The 20,816-nt window shown below is 34.1% G+C and overlaps 1 protein-coding gene across 1 annotated transcript; it reads left to right on the top strand.

The window, feature by feature from the left end:
• Positions 1-1,895: 1,895 nt before the first annotated feature.
• LOC105340113 (neuroendocrine convertase 2) lies at positions 1,896-18,592 on the top strand. Its single transcript, XM_011445971.4, has 13 exons — positions 1,896-2,284; positions 6,572-6,676; positions 6,936-7,127; positions 8,727-8,835; positions 11,306-11,343; positions 11,508-11,584; positions 13,478-13,566; positions 14,859-15,034; positions 15,345-15,560; positions 15,685-15,785; positions 16,476-16,709; positions 17,059-17,223; positions 18,229-18,592. The coding sequence occupies exons 1-13, from the start codon at positions 2,096-2,098 to the stop codon at positions 18,518-18,520; spliced, it is 1,983 nt and encodes a 660-aa protein (XP_011444273.3). The 5' UTR covers positions 1,896-2,095; the 3' UTR covers positions 18,521-18,592.
• The last annotated feature ends 2,224 nt before the right edge of the window (positions 18,593-20,816 follow it).

Below are 20,816 nucleotides of genomic sequence, written 5' to 3'. Positions count from 1 at the left end.
AGTGTATGACTGCATGTTCAATATCATGTGGTGTATGTTCAATATCATGTGGTGTATGTTCAATATCATAGGTGTTCATTATTGTTTAAATTTTTGTGCTGCATGTTGGACAGTCATGACGTAATTTGTGTTATCATGTTTTGTGTATTGTATTTCCTGCGATGTACGTTCATTGTGATGTATGTTAAATATGATGTAATACGAGTTTGAAATCTTTCGATATGTATTTGATAATATTGTGATGTATAACCTAAAATCTTGTAATGTATTGTAATGTTTGTTCGACAATCTTGTGATGTTCAATATCTTGTGTTGCATATTGTTAATGGCTTTCAATGTTTGATTTGTAATGCATGTGCGTGCAATAATTGCATCATGGATAACATAACACAACAGTGTTCTGCTAACTTAGTGGATAGAAATAACAATCTAAAGCCATTTGCCACAATTACATGTGATTCACTAAGCAGTTATTATGCACATTATCAAAAATATATATATCACAAGATATAGACTCCTATTATACCTAACATATATTGAACATACAGCACATAATTATATTTCACGAGATATAGAATATACACCATATCGAAAAAACATCACATGATGATTGAATAAAGGAATGGTTTACACGCAATAGTGTACTTTTAAAAACTTCTCACAAACTGCAGAGCTATGGGATATCGGAATGAAACTTTCTGATAAAGCTAAGATTCTAAATTGTTCAAACCGTGACCCCCGAGCCAGCAGTTTGGGCCCCCAGGCAGGTTCAAAGTTCAACATACATGTACATGTATGTATAAAGGAGTATTGAGTACCTGTATAGAGGGAAACCCTTTTTTAAATCGATTGTCACATTTTTGATGGACTTAACCAAAATAGAGACTCATGAATTAATGATAAACATGCAAAAACTGTTATTACGAGTTTAACACCCTTTAGGTACTTGTATAACAGTAAATTAAAAGTAACACATTGGTGGTGCAGACTTTTAATTTAAGACATGCACATGTACTTAAACGTGTATAAAACCAAAGAGCCGACGAAAGCTTCGAGTTGCCTATTGCCATCTGGAAACTAAAAACACCAAGTCATTTTAAATGTACAAATGACTCGATTGTTTTTAAACATGTGTGATACATGTACAATCAGGTACATCTCTATTATATTAAATCTCTTAACATGCAATCTCCATTTTTATAAAGAAAATCATTAGTGAAACAATGCATGGGTATGTATTGTTTTCTCAATTATTTGGTTCAAAACATATTACAATGTTGTTTCTCCTCCTTCTCGTCTTCCTCCTCCTCATCATCGTTATCATCGTCATCTATTGAATTCTTTGTCAATTCTGACCCAAAAAAGAATTGGTTTTGACATGGATTTGCAATTCTAAAAGCCTTTTATTAAGTACACGTGGCTTAATATTGCATTAGTGCAACATCATGCGTGTTAAGTAGGATGTTTGCAAACATAATCAGTAGTTTGTGTTTGTTATCACTTGCATGCTAAAAAGGGATATGTTATTTTAGTTTAAATCAGCTATCTTCAAAACACTGCAGTAAATATCGCTCAGTTATGGCTTTGAATTTTATGTCGTCGCTCTAGATCTGATTGCAATTCTTTGATCAATCGATAATTCGTGTTACATTTTTGATGCATTTAAAATCATCAAATCACGAACTAGAATCACCTAATTGGTGAACATGGATGGACACCGTGTTTGCTATAAGTTTATATAAAGATCACCAGCTCCCGATCAGTATGGCGATATTTCAATCGATATCTCCCTCGGCTGTCCATGGAAACGGAGCTGATGAAGAGAGCTTACCGTTTTCCAATACGAAAGCGAGGTCTATTGTTGCTATTGGAAAATATATGCTGAAGGGAAGGTTATTGGTGACGTCACTTATCACGTGGATGGTTCTCCAATACTCAGTTCCAGTGACATAAACACATCAATGATCAGTGCTTTATTTCGAAGAACTTAAAAGATTCAAGGAAACGTTTATTAAAAAATCGAAACGGGTTCAACAACACATAGTCTTAAACGCGAACGGAGGATCAATTCTTTTTCTTTTTGGACATTGTTGAAATGGTAAATAGGACATGGAATCGTAATGTACTGTCTACAGTAATTCTTGGGATTTTATTTCTGGGTTTCTCAACGACATGGAGTAAGGAGGTTTTAACCAATCATTGGTATGTAGAATTAGACGGGGATGGAGGAGTCGAATCAGCAAAATTGGTGGCCAAAAGAACGGGATTTACTTATGTGGGGCCGGTAAGTTAATGAATATTAACTGTCCATCAAGATATTGGTATATCAAGATATTACATTAAATCATTAACTTGACATAGAAAATACCCGTACAAAGAACTCGAAATAAAACTTCGTTTATTTCTTCAGTGTATTTGCTCATAATGTAAATGCTTTCACATATTCGCAGCGGTATTGACTTAAGTTTTTGGGCATGGCATCACGTTTTAGAGATAATGGTAATTCGATAATCTAATGAAGATACAGCTGTTCATTTGGTACTTGAAATCGATTTATTGGTCCATTGCAATAGATACTCTGACCCCGAAGGTGACCAAATACTTTACGTCACAACAAAGGATGTAATGGGGAAAATATCACTTATCTTTCTAAATAAACATTAATTGAAATATGTGTAGGCGAGTTTTAATGGAAAAAGCTTTAGCATCGACATGAACGATAAACGAGAAAGTATGATAGAACAAGAGGGGACCTGTAAGATTATTTAAAACGAAGTTTGTGCACGTGTATCGTATCCTCTTTTCTGTGTAACCGATCAAACATTTGCTGAAACGATAGATTTAATTCACTGATAGAAATATAAACTAAGCGCTCGTAAATATTTAATGAATCCATACTCGCAGAATCCCTTTTTTAATATTTAAAAAGCACAAAAGTACATTAATACTGGTCTTAAGGGTAATATAAAATTCCTCAGCAAAAATGACTACAAAGTGCTTTCTATAGCGCTTAAAATTAGGTTAATTAGCATTTGATGATGTAATACGCATCATTAATGAATGAAAATAGTTCCATGCTTGCAAACGTCACCTATATTTAAGAGCATTCCATCACGATATTCTGACATTATCAATACAAAAATTTATCGGTACCTGCACTATTCAAACCGCTGCGTAGATGGCAATTACTTATGTCTCAAGAATTAAGTCCTAAACACCCTTTAATTGACAAAACAAATGCATACTTTTATTTTCACTTATGCCAGTCTCATTTTTTTGTTGTTCAAAAATACGTCTATCATTCATTTTTAAAAAAATATTTTCTAAACGAAATTTCCATACGAACTCCAAGAATATATATTGCAATATTCTAACTCCCCACGCTTTAGAAACATAGTTTCACTCAATAGGTCTGAAAAAAGTAGTTTTACTATCTTCCTGTGCTAATTAAATAAGCCCATCGTTTCTGTTTCGAGCATATTTAATTTTTACTACTGTTTTTTTCTTCCAATTTAAGCCATCTTTAGGGGCTCTTTCTATAATGTAACATATTAATAACATATTAATAATATCAATGATCGTTAAATTCTTTGATACGGACTTTGAAGTGAAGTTATGTTATATCGATAAAATATCTTATTATTCATTAGGTCTATCATTGCAAATTATTTGTCATACTAGAATATATGAAAGTTTAGTGACAATACCAATACATAAAGTGATTTGTTCCAATTTATGTCAAATATTACATCCAAACATTTCGAAGAAATTTGCAATATAGTGGCATCAGATATTCTTTCATCCGTCATTAGTTCTACCTTTAAATAACCATCAAGATAGCAGTATTTTACTTGGACGATTTTTTCTTGTCGATTTGATTTATCGAATATATGAAATAAAGTTTTCTGATTTCATTGCTAAAAAGGGATTTATATTTTTATTGATAGAAAAGTTTAATGTTTTAATAGGCTCTTGTCCGAACTACAGTGTAAGTGTGCGTCATGCTTTGAATAAAAACCCATATAAAGATGAATAATTACCAGTATTTATTTATTGGATATAAAAGGATCTAATACAATCTAGTTTGAAATATCGTTATTTCTATATTTGGCGATAACAAAATCAAGCTTGTTCATACTTATTGTCAATGGACGATTTAGAAATCACGAAATTTTACTGGTCAAAGTAAATGGTGTTCTAAAATCTAAGAAAAATCGTCAAAGTTTCCATTCGTCCAAATGCCCGCTGTAGGAGTACGGTATCAATAGAAAATAACGATAATTAATCTTGTTTCCCTCGAAGAAAGATGTGAAATAACTATGGTAACATGTAAATCACAGCGTTTGGTAAGATGACTAATCGAAACTGACAGACGCAGAAACTGTCAAGCTCATCTACAGGATCGTCATCAGTTTTCTTTACAGTGTATAATCGTATCTCTGTCTGCTGTACGTCCCTTTCTCCGTTTACAGTTTCTATCCGTTGTCGCTTCTCGCGTTTCTTTCTTAGAGCTATTAATATTTCATGTACACGAATTTCATCAAAAAGGGGTAAATCACACAGCAAAAAATTTGGATCTTTAACATAACTGCAGATTTTGACAAAATATTGCGATCTTTTGATAAAGAGGGAGAATAAATGAGGGGGAAAATTAAGCTAGATGTACATCAGTTATATATTTTATAGGACAATGTATTGTTGGATTCAGTCAAAATCACATACACTTTGACCGACTATGATTTTGCCGGTGGGATCCAATCTCCAAACATATAGCTACTATATTTATATTCTGAATTACCAATCTGCTATCATATAGCTACTAGTGTGATTTCAAGACTAACGTCCCTGGACACTGTCGGAAGATTTTGAAAGCTTTATCCCTATGCATTTATTCCTTTCCGATCGATGATTACATTCCTCGCTGTGATTTCGTACCTATATATGGTCATCATTGACACACACGAAGGAGATGCGCTAAGAATAAAATTAGAATATACTCAGTATCCAATAGTCATGACTTTCGTCTTCTTGCACCACGCGTCTCAGAATTATGCAACTTCAATACAGACAATTAATAATGAATTTTCCGTCTTGTTTTACACAATCTGTCTTCTAAAAAAAAACTTCAATAGACTTGAAAACCTATCGTATGTTGTGACATTTTCTTCTGGTTCTTTTTTTTTTTTTTAAATCTAAATAATTGCTTTGAAAATAAGTTTTTAAACATAAAAAAGCTCTTGCTTTTAATATTTGTTTTCGCTTTTTAGTTGGTTATCCGGTTTTTTTTATTCAACATTACTTCTTTTTCCTTAAATTTTCTCTTATTTTTTATTCGATATTTGTTTTTCCCCATTGTTTTTATCCCCTTTCCTTTCGATATCCCTTTTTTCATTGCTTAACCTTTCTTTTTCATTCGATATTCGTTCTTTCCAATTAATGACAACTTTTTTCCATAAGTGATCTAATCATTTTTTAAAATTAAAGAATCCGCGATTTTTTAAATCAAAATCCGCATTTAATTTTTTATTCACCGTTCTTTTGACTTAGTTATATATTTTTTCAAATCCACTTAAATATCAGTAATCAGAACTCCTGGATGAGAAAAAATAAATCAAAGTAGCTTCGACACATGTTTCAGAAGAAGAAAATTAAGCACACTGCAAACAAGGGCGGTGGTGGAGAAAGCCAAGGAGTTTTAATAACGCGTCATTTTTAATTTTTCCATTACTTTAATACTAACATCTAGGTAATAAAAGCACCATAGTTACTGAACCACTGTTCATTTAATATGAAGAAGGTGGTTTTTTAAAGAAAGGTTTGTTTGGTGCAGTATTAACTTGAACTTTGAGTGCTGAAAGATAAAACTGTTGTCACACAGGAACTGAAATGGCCTTTCCTTTATCGTACAAGGCATTTGAATGGCTTCCATCTTTGATGAAACGACAGTACTCCCACACACAATACCCGTTCAGTGGCAGGATCGCAATTAACATCTGTTACTGCGAAAGATCCCATTGTTCGCCACCAAACATCGATAATTATAGCAGATGGTCCAATTTTGGATTTTTGTAGATAATTTTCGCAGCAACAGTAACACCAAAAATGTGGAGGAGGTATCGAAATTTTAACATCACAAAACACAAAGAATGCAAAATTTCTTTTTGGCAAAATGGTTTCAAAAAAATGTTTTGCCTCTGCAATTCAAAATCATGAATCAATTCATGATTCGCACTTCATTTTAAATAGACTGAAGTTATAGTCTTTATAGTTTCTTATCGTATTAATTTCTGTGAACAATACTCAAACCGACTCGAACAGCGCAGTGTTGATTAAAATAGTTTCATACAGGACAAGCAGCCTTACAATTGCGAGAATAACAACCATCCAAAAAAGTCGATAATGATGCAAACAGCGGTAAAACATGACCATCTTCTGCTAATTGTGCAGCATCGATACTTAATGAGACCCACTATTATCCCATCTGTAAATGTTTGCACAAAATTTGCTGATAAAACATGTCTATTATTAAACACGAGAGCTCTATTGACGTAATATTCCATCTTTCTTGCAGGTTTTAGGTTCTTCAAATGAATTTCATTTTGTGCATTCCGCTGTGCCAAACATAAGGACGAAGAGAAGTATCGGCCATACACGTCTACTCAAAGCCCATCCAAAGGTAATGCATATCGTTAACCATACTCAACAAGTGCAAACAAATCGTTTTAATTACTTGCTCTATAATTTCTTAACAAGCCATCGTGAACACGTAAAGCTTAATCAACAATGGATAATCATATCTACCAAAAGCAAAGGTCTTTAAATTAAAGCAAAAAGGAAAACCAGATAATAGTTCGTTGATCTGTAAAACACATAACTCTTTCACAACAGATGTAAACGACCTGTATGAGCAAAGAATACCATACATTTCTTTTCAGGTAAAACGAGCTGTCCAGCAAACAGGCTACCTTCGAGTCAAGAGGGGATTCAAGCCAAAAATTACAGGAGTACCTGTTTCAGAGATAAAATTAAAATTACAGTCTTTGGACGAAGATAAAGCCCGCGCTGTGAATGTTAAAATTGACGGAAAAAGTCCAACAGATCCACTATTTAAAAAGGAATGGTACTTGGTAAGCATCACTATGTCATGACACCATTGTGTTAGTTATGTAACCAATGCGTGGGAAAACCCGAGGAAAATTGTAGTGAAATTGAAACTGTCCGTCAATTATTAAACATACAGACATTTACTCCAAATGATGTAACCACATCCCTCCCTTCGCTCCCACCCAGGGGATACAGCACCACTTAAATTCCCTTACTCAAAAACCCTCACGCTTTCTATGGTAAATCTTACAATAGCTCCAACTGAATACTAGTATCTCTTCCTGTAAACATTCAATCTTCAAACAATTGAAATTGATTTGCAGAAGATACAGAATACTATCGTGGGAAATATTAAAACCAATTACCAAATAGCGTTATTTAATGAGTACTTCGGAAGCTCAAACCGCGACTGCAAGTCATTTTCATTGTCAAAGACCAGGCATTAGAAACGTCATGTAATTGACAGATGAGACTTTTGCCTCATAAATGTTTGTTCAGAGAATATCTAAGATAATGCCGATCAAATACAAACACGGTCATTTGGGAAGCTTTAAAAAAATGGTGGATTCCATTCCCCGGATTTGCCGTCTCTCGTGGGGTTCTTTTCCGGTCGATAAAGGACAAAAAGATGTCCATTCCAACGACAGCTCCAAACAGGACTTATCTCGCCTCCTTTCACTTTCCAGGACGTCATATCATGCTAATTCCCCATTGATCAATAAATGAAATAGTAGAAGGTAATTGATTTTAAATTATCCCAGATTCACGTACATATCAGGAAGTGGAAACGGACGTTAGAACCCCAATAATGGTGTACATTGTGCCCCGGTGGCACTAAACAGAGAAAACAACCCCCAGTACCATTGTGTAACGTGAAAAGTTATCTGACCACAGACAGCAGAACCAATAAAACTCCAAAAAATTAATCTTTCCATTAAAAGTCGTTGGGTTTTTTCTTTTACCTGAGTCTTGCTCATTTCCTGCGTCCTCGCTACATCCGAAAATATCGCGTTTTGGAGAGAAAACTTGTAATGACCTGATGTAGTGAAATCAGTTGATTGCTGAATTACGGTGTAGATTACCAAAGCATGAAGTATCGTCTGTATTTATTGCTAAAGGCAATGCCATTGCATCATAAAGTTAAACATTTTGTGTGGAGGAAATGTTAGGGAAAATACTATTGTCTAATATTTTCAAATACCCTGAATTTTACTTTTTATTCAATTTCCTTTTACACCTTTATTAAATGAAGTGATTTATCGTTTCACTAGTATCGATCATGTTTTTCTCAAGGATTCAGAGCTAATGGTGGTTGTTTTGTAAAGTAATTTTAATAATTAAAAAAAAAAACAAACCCTAATTTGTTACAAACTTCAAGAATCTTGCATGACGCCATTAAGACAGACATTTGAAGAAGTCATCTAGTTAATCAGGCCCCGCCGTCACCAAAATTTTCGGATCACTTAACTCGGACCTTAACTAAATTTCTTGAAAGTTTGAGGTCAATACTCAGTCTTGAAGCTGGGTATTGACTTGAGGAAAGTTTGTGACGACAGGGCCTGATCTGTAAATGTTTCTTCCTAATGATGATTTATATGGATATTGTTCTTGTTTTTCTTAAGAAAAATGTGGGCCAGTCAGGTGGTATCCCAGGACTAGATCTAAATGTGGAGGATGCCTGGGCCCAGGGCTTCACCGGAAAAGGCATTACAACGGCCATTATGGACGACGGTAAGAATAAACCAATCCACACTTTGCAAATTTGGATAGAGTTGTTTCTTGTCAATTCAAATGTCAAAGGGAAATTCACCCCCCCCTTCTTTATGCTACCAAATATTTGGACGTCATGAAATGAAATTCCTTTGGATTTTATTTATTCCTTCAATGTTTGGGTATAAAAATACGATACAGAAACGGAATGACAGAGTTACATACCCCAAAACAAAGGCTAATGTGACTAGTTTACTAAGTATTCGCCAAATATGGCTTTGACATATCGTTTTTATTATGTGTGGATTTAATTTAGCGAGGGAGAGGGACGGGGTGACTCTCTCAGATAGAAGAAATAAACATGGCTGAATCGCCATCAATCGCTTTTTTCTAATTGTTGTAGTACATGAATCTGTTTAGTCTCATTATTCTTACAGTGATAGTTTTGATGTAATAGACGGTACTGTGAAATATAGTAAACTGTTTGTTTTAGTATCGATATATCAGTTTTGTTGACATTTCTCAAAACCAGTCTACATACTGACAAGAGCCAGCAGATACACATAGAATTTTTGAACAGAAAACCTCGCAGCGTTTTCAATACTTTGATTTCAAACTGGAGTAACGAAATGTCAATATTAGGTAAACTTGCAAGCATTTGCTCATAGATAATTTAAACGAACATAAAACACTGCAATGCGAGCAACATGTACATGTATTCTATAATCCATTCCGAAGCACTGGTGATGAAATGGTGAAAATTAACTGGGTGGTTTTATTTATTGATATTTCCTGGTATAAACGTAAATTAGATTATAAAAGTAAATTTTCCCCCTTTTAATTAAGTAGTAATATTGATATTTCGCAATTCTCTAGTGAAAATGATCCTGTGTTAATTAAGTATTGATTAATGGCAAATATTGCGCGTCGGGGTAATATTTTTAATATGAAATTAAAGACATACATGTTATGTATATTTAAATTTTAAGTTTTCAATCATGCATTGATTCCGATAAACACATATACTGCCATATTAATATAAATCGTTGGTTTTTCTTGTGTTTTTACTGTTTTAATATGATTCCGTAAATTTCCTTTCATGTTCATGCCCTGAAAGAACGATACTCTCATTTTGTTGTCTCCCATTAGTTGATAATCAAAATTATTGAGCAATAATAGTTCAAAATACTCGAATACTTGCCTACTATGGTTAAAAAGCTATAGCCTAATTATATAAAAGGGCAAACAGAGCCTAGATATTTGATCGTCGTGGACATAAAAAATAACGACCAGGGACTAGAACTTGACTAAAATTGTAAGCCCTCTGACACAAAACAATATTGATATTCATCTAATGTTTATAACAATTATGAATATGTAATCTTTAAAAGAAAAGACGCAGATTTTCTGAGAATTTTGACCTTTATCAAACACTTCTCTTTATACAAGTTGCCTATGTTGGATTCTAAACTACTGGGATAGCATTTCGTGTGATGGCACCAAGTCCTAAATCATACTGAAGGTTCATTAATATTCTTCTGCATCGGGTAACTGAAATCTACGACAATAATATCGAATCTCTCCCTCTGTAGAGCCTTCGTGACGATCTGAATTATCTCTGTAGAAGATTTCCTCAGCAGTATTCTGGTACAAATCAGGTTATCCAGTGCTTTTATCAAACATCGGCCCATACCAAAAGTCCATTCCATCATTTATGGCTTCAAGGCTGCAAATATCCCCGTTTCATGCATATTTAATATTAGTTTTATATCATTATCCACACAAAAATCGTTACTTTCATCAAGAATGGCATCACTTTGTTGACTAATTGTGCAATAAAGATTTTAAGATCGTTTTGAACCTGAGAATAAAAAGTTGATGAATGTGAAAATTGAAGTCTTATAGTTGCTATATATTCCGCCAACCGAAAAGAAAAACAACTCAACAAATTCAATGTTTCTTCCTGAATTCACTTGCTTTGAATAAATTATGCAAATAACTGATATCGAGAGAGAGAAACCGGAACAGAACAACAAAATGCCCAACCCCATTCCGAACGTTATTCCTGCGTTATAATTTTTTTTTTCAGACACACGAATGATAATCTAGAAATGATAATCATGGAATGTTAATGACGTGGACGCTACTTCTCACACAATCCTCATATTTGGTTGACATTTGCATGTATTCTTTTTGTCTGTGTTTTAAATCATTTTGTAGAAGATGGTTTTACAATAATCAAGAAAGGTTTTAGTAACTGTCAATATTTTTAGCGCTTTTGCAAATATTCTCCCTGCTTAAATTAATAAATATATCTTTTTCACTCTAATTTTATAGATATTAATTTAACAAGCCATCAAGTGAAAGATCACATATGGTATTTTTAATAAAGCCATATTCGAATATTTTGTGTGAGAAGTCAGTATCCAGTGGTATACATTGCGTGTCATAAGTATTGAGTAATGATTCCTTTTTTTGGTTTTTTAAACAGGAATTGACTATCTACACGAAGATCTACGTCACAGTTACGTAAGTTTATTTTCCTTTTGTCTTATTGAAAAAAAAACCTTCATGTTTTGAACGTTGGTATTTATGTACTAAATCTAAATCTACTAATAGATCTCGAAATCTACATATATCTCGGTCTCTAACACGAATCGTGACTGGAAGATGATTGTGGGTTTATTTTTCAGAATGCAAAAGCCAGTTATGATTTTAGCAGCAATGATCCTTACCCTTATCCTCGATACACAGACACCTGGTTCAACAGGTAAGTCGGAATCATCAAAAGATGACGAAAAGTTTATACCACATATAATGTTTAATGGCGGCTGAACCTTCCCTTATATAGAGACGTGACAAGCTTCATGTGAAATGCCACGAGTTTAGTCCGTCTCTATGGCATCCGAGAGATGAGGATAGATTTATCAGCTTTAACATCTGGATCTGTAGGATTTACCTGGAAAACACTTAAACTTTCAGGAACACGCACTGTCTGTTCGTTAATACTTTAACTCATTATAAAATTATTCGCGCGCGCAACCTCCTGCAAATAATGTGTGTTAAGCGAGACATGAAAAAATGGAATTTGCGCAAGAATAAGAACAAATAATACTCATCCCAGCCTTTCGATACTGCTTCCTAAGATAACCATCGAACTTGGAAATAATAAATTAAAGTAAATCAAGGACGATTCAAATTCCTCTTTTCGCATAAAAGGTAAAAAGTCACTCTCTCTCTCTCTCTCTCTCTCTCTCTGTTCAAAACAATTAACCGTTACAAAATAACAGGAATGATGGACCCATTAAAATCACTTTAATCCAAAACCATTAGTTACTCCGCCCTCTTATAATCTACATTAATTTATAACTGGTGGTATTAAAAATATATCCTTTCAAACCCAGTATTTAATCAATTAATGGTACTTGAATTGATGATTATTCATTTGAGGATATCTTCGTCATCAAATAGTCTCAAACACCCCCAATTGTAAAATTGCTTTCAGTTCTTCATATACTATATACTTGCGCATATCTCTAGTGATTTAAAGCAAAACCATTGGGCGGCTGACAAATTCAGAAGATAATATCACCTCTGAAAGGAGTGGTGTCGCATGAGATTTGTGTAGTATACACTGATACGAATGTTATTAAATTTGAATAGCAAATAACACACCGAGGAAATCAATAAAACGGGAGATCTACTTTATTATTCATTTGTCTCAATGGACATTTTCATACTTAAATTTGCTGTTCACTCGGAATTCTTAATACTGGTCATGTTTCAAACACTTTCACATCGTATCCAGAAATCTTCAAAAATAACCACTGCTAACAAGGATATTTATTATCATTTTTTATAATGAACTATTATACTTACTTTAAAATATTCTTCTGAAATTATATCTATCTTACCGACTTAATTCAGGATCTGAATTTGGACAATTGTTGAACTTGAACCTTGTCCAGTTGAGTTTTCAAATAGCCTGTTTTCTTCCAAAAAAAAACAACCCAATAGAACCCGTAAGTGAATAGATGGCAAGCGATATTGACAAATCTAACAAATAGATGTATGAATTATTTTTTTCAGAAGATTTACGACTTCTGTTCCCTACAATCATATGTTGTGCGTGGTAATGTAGGTTTGGGGATGAAGTCCCATTTGCAATACAATATCTTTGGCATTTAAAAACTAGCAGATAAATTCAATCTGGAAATTAATGATAATGTAGACTTAGGGATATACTGAAAGAAGTCGACACACTAGATTTTTTAAACCTTGTTTTAAGTTTTTACTTATTCCTTTTCTACACATTTCTATTTGCATTATCTAGATTAACATTTTAACATTATTCATATAAGAGTTAAATGTAGAACCATGCTAGAGACACCTTTTTCAATACCACATCTTAAAATAGTCTGTTGAACAAAGATGAGTATACATTCTTGCAACTTTTGAAAGATAAAAAAGTTTTTAATTCCAAAGAATCTTTTTTCCAGTTTCCTGAGTGGGAAGTTCATTTGTTTGATACGACTGCGTTTCGATCAAAAAAGCACGCAGAAAAATGCCTCTATAGAAAAAGTTTTCAATACAAATCTGCATATTTTGGATGATGTTTATATTTAACTAGTAAAACACACTGAGTATGTCTTTTTTGCTTCAGCCATGGAACGCGGTGTGCCGGAGAAGTTTCCGCCGCTAGAGACAACAACATCTGCGGAGTGGGCGTAGCCTACAACTCTCAAGTAGCGGGTAAGACATGGACTAACTCATCCCATTATGGGATTTTCTGTCTTTGAGGTGCTCAACAGACTACCCATCATCTTGTCTTACGTTGCACTCTCAATCACCTCAGTACGATTTTTTACGCGACGATCCACGACTGACACAACCTGTAGCACACGCACGATCACCAAACACGTACGGCCAGTTGTGACTGATGTTTAATATCTAGTAAAGAAAAAACTAAATATTATATCTTTTAGTTTGGAACGTTTTCCTTTATCTTCATGCAGACTTAAATATAGTCCAAAATGGCCACGTCCACCCAGCCCTCTCCGAATCCAAAGTGTTATTTAAAGATTTTTAAAAAGTTCATTGAAAATTATCCATTTCTTTAAAAAGTTTTTATTTTCTGTAAATTTTTCTTCTTTAAAAGAAGGTTCCGTAATTGGAACTTTTATTTCTTTGGAAAGAATATGCCTCTTACATTTGTTCCAAGTTTAAATTTTAAAACAAAAAGACTTGGAAACAGTTAGCAATATGTTAAATTGTTTTTTATGCCAACTAAGGGATGTGTGGTGTCGAACGAGTAAAGGTTATACCAAAAAAAAAGTCTTGATTTGTTCGACGAAACCCGCTACGAACGGCAAGAATCCACTAAACTCTCATTTGTGATCTATTTCTGAATGTGAAGAGTCATCACAAATGATTGCAATGGAATAACAAACAATTTGTTTGATGGATAATGTAATTCTGAGGTCTTTGCAAGTAGTTCAATTTCCTCCTGAGCTATTGATTTTGCAAGGAAATTGCGTGTGAACCTCGTTTACCGATGACGATTTTCAAACTGTCCTGTCATTTTTTGTGTTAAATTACCTCCTTCTGTACAAACACTGATGTCATTTCAGCGATGTGACGTGACATTTTCATTTCAGCTTAGGCTGAAGTTAACTTTCAATCTAAACCCAGGACCGGGTTGCAAATCATACAATTTGTTGAGTTTGGAAATTGTTTGAAAAAAATAATCGTTCAAACACCAAAATCAGTTTGTCAGTCTTTGAAATAATTGCTTCTTATGAAAAAAATGTAGAAAACGCAAGTTAATGTATAACTTGATTTTGAATTGAATTCCTTTGAAGAAAATAGTGTTTAGTCTAATTCATGCCGAATTATAAGATCAAATATTATGTTTTTAGACATCACGATTAACATATATTTGTAAAGTATGATGAGGAAAAAAAAACATTTAAAAAAAAAACAAATAGCAAAATCGTTAGATTGTGAGTAAATGTTAAATAGAGATAGATTTTCCACTTCTTCAGGTTTACGTATGTTGGATCAGCCTTTTATGACCGACCTTATCGAGGCTAACGCTATGGGACACATGCCCAATGACATCGACATCTACAGCGCCAGCTGGGGGCCGACAGATGACGGCAAGACGGTGGACGGGCCTCGTAATATGACCATGAGAGCTATAGTCAAAGGAGTCAACGAGGTACTGACCACTACCCTCAAAACAATACACTGTTCAAAACCAAATTGCGTTTTGAGGAAATTTTCACCAACAAAAATGCTTTAAACTCTTTGAAAACTACAAATATCCTCTTAGACTTAGGTTTGCAAGGCGGGTCAACATTAAAGTAAATACTACAACCATAGATAGCTCCACACTGTTGACTTGCATTCTAAGCCTTAGAAACGAAATTCAGTTAAACGATTTATCATTTATTTGCAACTTCTTGCGGGAAACTTTTCCCCCACCAAAAATGATTCAAAGAACTTTTTGGTCTTTTCTTTGACCGTAGGGTCGACATGGGCGTGGCAACATCTACGTGTGGGCGTCTGGCGACGGCGGCGCGGACGACGACTGTAACTGTGACGGATACGCCGCCAGTATGTGGACCATCTCCATCAATTCCGCCACCAACGACGGCCAGACGGCCGGGTACGACGAATCCTGTTCCTCCACTCTCGCCTCCACCTTTAGCAACGGCAAAAGCACTCTTAGAGACGCGGGGGTGGTGAGTTTTTTTTGTTTTGATAGAAATTCTGTCGTCAAGCTTTCGGCTGATGTTACGTGATAGAACTTTGTTGCTTTGATTCTTGTTTTTTTAGACTAAGCTTTTGATCTGTATTTATCTTCAGGCTACGACCGATTTGTACAACAACTGTACCACGACTCACTCAGGAACCTCAGCAGCCGCGCCGGAAGCAGCCGGTGTTTTCGCTCTGGCTCTAGAAGCAAAGTAAGTCGAAACCACAACGCGGCTAGGAAAGCTAATGTTACGCCAATTTGTATGTAAGGAATACGAAAACATCATGCGACAAATGATTCACTGAAATGAAAGTTGACCTATCAAAGGAATTTATGATATCTCCGAGGAAAACAAAGAGCCTGCGTGGGTTAAATCGATATCTGAGCCTACGTTGGGAATAATCGTCTGGGAATGAAATCGACAAGCTTTGAGTTCAGATATTGGATGCAATGTAAATATTGCTGATGTCGGAATAGTCAACACAATTCTGATGAAGTGACCCCATTTATTTTTTATTTCGTTGCATGTGCTTTTCTTTTGATTAAATTGGAAATTTGATGCAAAATGCAATTCATTGCAATCAATAACATAACACAGGTTATTTCATTGCAGTAGCAAAATTACTGGAAACAATAAAACTAAAGGTTGTCATGTCGAAGTCTTTTGCATTTACACCCACTTACTTTTACTTTTTAATGAATAACAATTTGACACTCTAATTAGTTTGATATTAAATATCAAATAATAGTATATTTTTATATTATATCAAATAAATGAAGTCCAAGTTTGAAAATGTCAAATTATTGTAAATATCAAAATAAAGAAAATTATTATTTATTAATTGTCTTATTAATATATTCAAACATTCACAATGACGTAACCCTTTCATTGCTCTTTCAGTCCCAATCTGACATGGCGGGACATGCAGCACCTGACAGTATTAACCTCCAAGAGGAACAGCCTATTTGACCCTTACCTGAAGCACCACTGGAAGTACAATGGGGCGGGGCTGGAGTTCAACCACCTGTTCGGTTACGGAGTACTCGATGCTGGTGCCATGGTTGATCTAGCACAGAAATGGAAGCCACTGCCTGAACGATTCCACTGCACGGCCGGAAGTGTCAAGAAAGAGATGTAATTGCGTTTTCTTTTTCTTTACTGTATATTCCCATCTATACGCGAGAATTTAATATTCGCGTAAAATTGCAAGAAGCACCCTTTGCATATTTCAATATTTACCCATTATTTTTCTTGCAGTTGTGAATTATATGAAATAATAACTCTTACAATAGTTCGACGCTTGCAATTTTATATTCTTGCAATTTGATACAAAACGGAGAAATCATAAAATTTTGAACTCGACTAGAATAATAAATTTCAGTTTGTTTTTTTAATCTAAATTGTCAAATCAAAATGCTCCAGTCTTCTATTGTTAAAAGTAAACGTATCAAACAGGTCATGGTTCGATTGAAATTCATTTCAGGAAATTTGGAACTGAACAACCGATTGAATTGAAAATCGACACCGACGCATGCGTGGGAACCGAAAATGAAGTGAACTACCTAGAGCATGTGCAAGTTTTCGTCACATTGAAAGCTTCTTATAGAGGAAATGTCGTCATGTTTGTAACATCACCAATGAACACTACGTAAGTTTCCGAGAGAAATCTGGGGTATTCCTTAGAGCTTAAAAACAACAGAAATTGAGCATCTTACATAAATTACATGTATTTAGTTACGAATTTAAGAAAGGAAAGCATAAACTAAAGGCAGTTTTGAAAACTTGTATACAGTTTTGTCCTAATAGACCATGTTTGTTATCATTCAAATAATTGCTTTCTTTTCAATCGCAGGTGCATTTTCTTTTAAGTTACTGAAAGTCAAATGTTTATCTTTTGAAATGACAAATGTAAACATGTACTTCTTGGTTGAAAACATTAGATTTCTAATTTTGACGAATTCCCATACCAAGGTTTACCATAGCTATATTTCTTCATAATGTTAGAATATTCATGTTAAATTCACAATTGAAGGTACCGATGTATTTGCGCAAAGGAATTGATATATCAAGCAAGCATTTATTTATGAAGTATCTTTTAGAATAACCCAAATGTGCAAGTTTTTAGCAAACGACATGAGGTTAAAACAAAATAAAATTACAGTACCGCGAAAGCAAAATCGATATCTGGGTTTTCTGTAGACTGGTAGCCCTCGAGACGTTGTGGCTACAGTAATAATTGATAGTTCAGAGGCCCATCGTTCTGTTGCAGAGGGATTTCGACGTCTTCTTATGACATTAACCTTTTATGAATTCCTTGCACGATATAAAAGCGTCATAGGGGACCCGGTTGTCGCAGTCATGCAATGAACAAGTCTGCTTAAGGGAAATTCAGCGAAAACGCCCCCGTCTAAAACTCTTGAATGTGTTTATAATAGAATTAAACCTTTATGTCATACATCACGAAAATTAAAGTGACAGCAATCGTTACTATATATATAAACTTGCCGTAGCTTTTATACTGTGGCAAAGACGCCCAGATCAGAAACATCCGTTTAATTATGTTACAGCATACTGATACCTCGTGCAAGATTTCAGAAATGGCAAAAAATCACAAAGAGCATACGATTTATGTTACGTCATTTCTTTTGTTCAGAACTATGGTCCTAAGTCAGCGACCCAATGACGACGACCACAAGAACGGCTTCACCCGCTGGCCCTTCATGACCACCCACACCTGGGCGGAGAACCCACGTGGTCTGTGGAAGCTGCAGATATCTATGGCCCCGGGCAAGAATAATGCCATGGATACCGGATCGTTTTTCGAGTGGACCTTGATTCTGCACGGAACGAAGGACGCGCCATACGACAAGCAAGTGGTGGACGGGAACAAGCACACTAAGCTATACAAGGTCAAGCGGGTCCACGAAGCCATGAGAAAGGCGTAGACAGAACTCTTGCACGTTCTTCAATGCTGTTGTCAGTTGAAACAAAATTAGAAATTAAACAATCGCTCTGCACAGTGGTGTGCTTGTAAAACTTTTTATAACTGCATAGCTGAATTTTGGCCACTCTAAAAGAAGAAACGAAAATATCCCGGAAAATGAATTCAAAAGCAAACATTTTACCTTTCATGTTAAGGCGCACAAAACTTGCATTTTGCGGGGCCAAGATTTCGGAGAATCTTTTAAAGGATTAACTTTGTAGAGTTACAGTCAAAGCCAGTATTGTTAAAGTTAGGATGATGTTATACAGTTTATCAAATAGTTACGAAAATTGGAGGTTTTGTTGTTATTAATTGTTGTTAATGATGTTGTTAACAGGAGTTCAATCATTTTTAGAGAAAAAAATACAAAGAAATTAAATCCTTTAATTGTTCATGTAAAAGCGTCTATTGAAAATATCTCGGAATGAATATTATAATATGATAGCAAAATAGAAGTTGCATAGATATGTAAAATTATAATTGATTAAATGAACAATTCTTGCTCCTCGTTTGCAAGTTTAAATAATAAAGTTAAGACACAGCATAAACAGTTCTTGAATTTTTTTTAATACAGTAAATATAAGATTATCACAGATCATACAATTATTATCACAATATTTGTATCAATTTTTGATGGTAAAAGCTTTTGACATGAAAAAATAATATTAGAGCAATTATGTAAATATTCAAAAGGTTCATTTCACAAAATATATGATTATTCATGAATATCATCAAAGAAAACAAATTGTATTAGAAGTATCAACATAATGTTATTAAAAAGTTTGATTAAAATATTCTTTAATTTTTATCATTTTCTTTTTTTTTTTCTTTCAAATAAAAAGTAATTGCAGCTCTGTAGATTTGACTTCACGCTCGATGTTGTATAAATCCACTACTAGTACACAATTGTATAAAAATCCATTATGTATAAATATATTCAACAACAAAAACTATCAAGTCAGTCAAATTTCTCATTTTAGGAGGCTGGGGGGTTTACAAACTAGCCATTTGATCCACCAATGGGTATAAAATCAATTTTTCCGGCCTTAAAATATAAATAAGTGATGAGAATACTAAAAATTAATGCAACATTTAATTTTTTATGATATATTTGTAATTTGATCAAAACTCCCTCATAAACAGGGCAAATTATTATTCTTCTTTCAGCTTTTAAATTTGACTATTCCCTCAATATTTTTAATACAGTTCCTTTTTTTCATGACGTAAGAATAATCTAAAAATGACCATAACCACTCAGCCCCTTTGACAGTAGATTAATTTATATCACAGACACCAGCACCAGTAGAAAATTTCCTGTAGAGATAATATAGGGCATGGGCAATATGATGAAATTCTCTCGGCAAATTCTGTTGTTTTTTAAGCTTCCACATGCGTAATAATGCAAAGTTCAATTTCAGTACCGTTATTAATGATGGAGAAGAGATAATTTTTACAGTTTTGATTACACTTTATTCCTTTGTACAGGCAGTAGGATAATGGTTAAGTATAACATTTAACGGGGAAAAAACCTTTGGAACGAGAAACACAAGGCAAGTGTAAGAATCACACATTTTGCTAAACCAATCTGAACCGACACCAATACGCAGATTTACGGAATGCGTGATGTATTGCCGATTAATTCACTTCCAATACAAATCATTTTCTCAAGTTTTGACGATAAATTATATTTTTTTCAACATTCCCCAAATATTTATTTTTTATCGGGACAAAAATTCCGACCAAACAAAATACCCCCATAAAACCAACCCAAGTAGATTATTTTTCAAAATAATATCCAACTGTATCATTGCAAAACAAATAGGTTAATGTCACAATCTTTTATTACACGAATATAGTATTGATCATTTATTAATTATGTAATGTTGAAATGTGAACATGGAAAAATTCGCTGTGAACATTCGTTATATTACACAAAATTATCAAATTGCGATATATCATTGTGTAAAAATGCTGTTATAAGAAATTGATATGGCAAGCATCTGCGTGCAAACGAAAAAAAATATTTTTAAAAATATCATTACATGGCGATACCCGCTCTTGGAATGTAATTCCAGTCTTTTCAAAACCAAAAGAATAAGTGTAAGAAAATTCAGTAAAAACAGTGTAGAACAGCCCCTGCAAAGTCTAATGTTAACAAAATTCGGTCTTTCCTTACCCAACCAATTTACGAAAATATTGACATGTGGTCCTTCTCCAATTGGATAAAAGGTTGATCGCATTACATTTGATGCATGATG

The sequence above is a fragment of the Magallana gigas genome, chromosome 6 (assembly GCF_963853765.1).
Source record: "Magallana gigas chromosome 6, xbMagGiga1.1, whole genome shotgun sequence".
NCBI classification, from domain to species: domain Eukaryota; kingdom Metazoa; phylum Mollusca; class Bivalvia; order Ostreida; family Ostreidae; genus Magallana; species Magallana gigas.
The sequence above is the reverse complement of the archived record's forward strand: the minus strand, read 5'-3'. Positions and strand labels throughout refer to the sequence as shown.

Bases quoted from the DNA above. Each gene is read 5' to 3' on its own strand.
- LOC105340113 (XM_011445971.4), top strand. From the start codon at position 2,096: ATGGTAAATAGGACATGGAATCGTAATGTACTGTCTACAGTAATTCTT. The intron at 8,836-11,305 runs GTAAGAATAAAC...TTTTTTAAACAG, and splicing joins AACGGCCATTATGGACGACG to GAATTGACTATCTACACGAA. The intron at 11,344-11,507 runs GTAAGTTTATTT...TTTATTTTTCAG, and splicing joins AAGATCTACGTCACAGTTAC to AATGCAAAAGCCAGTTATGA.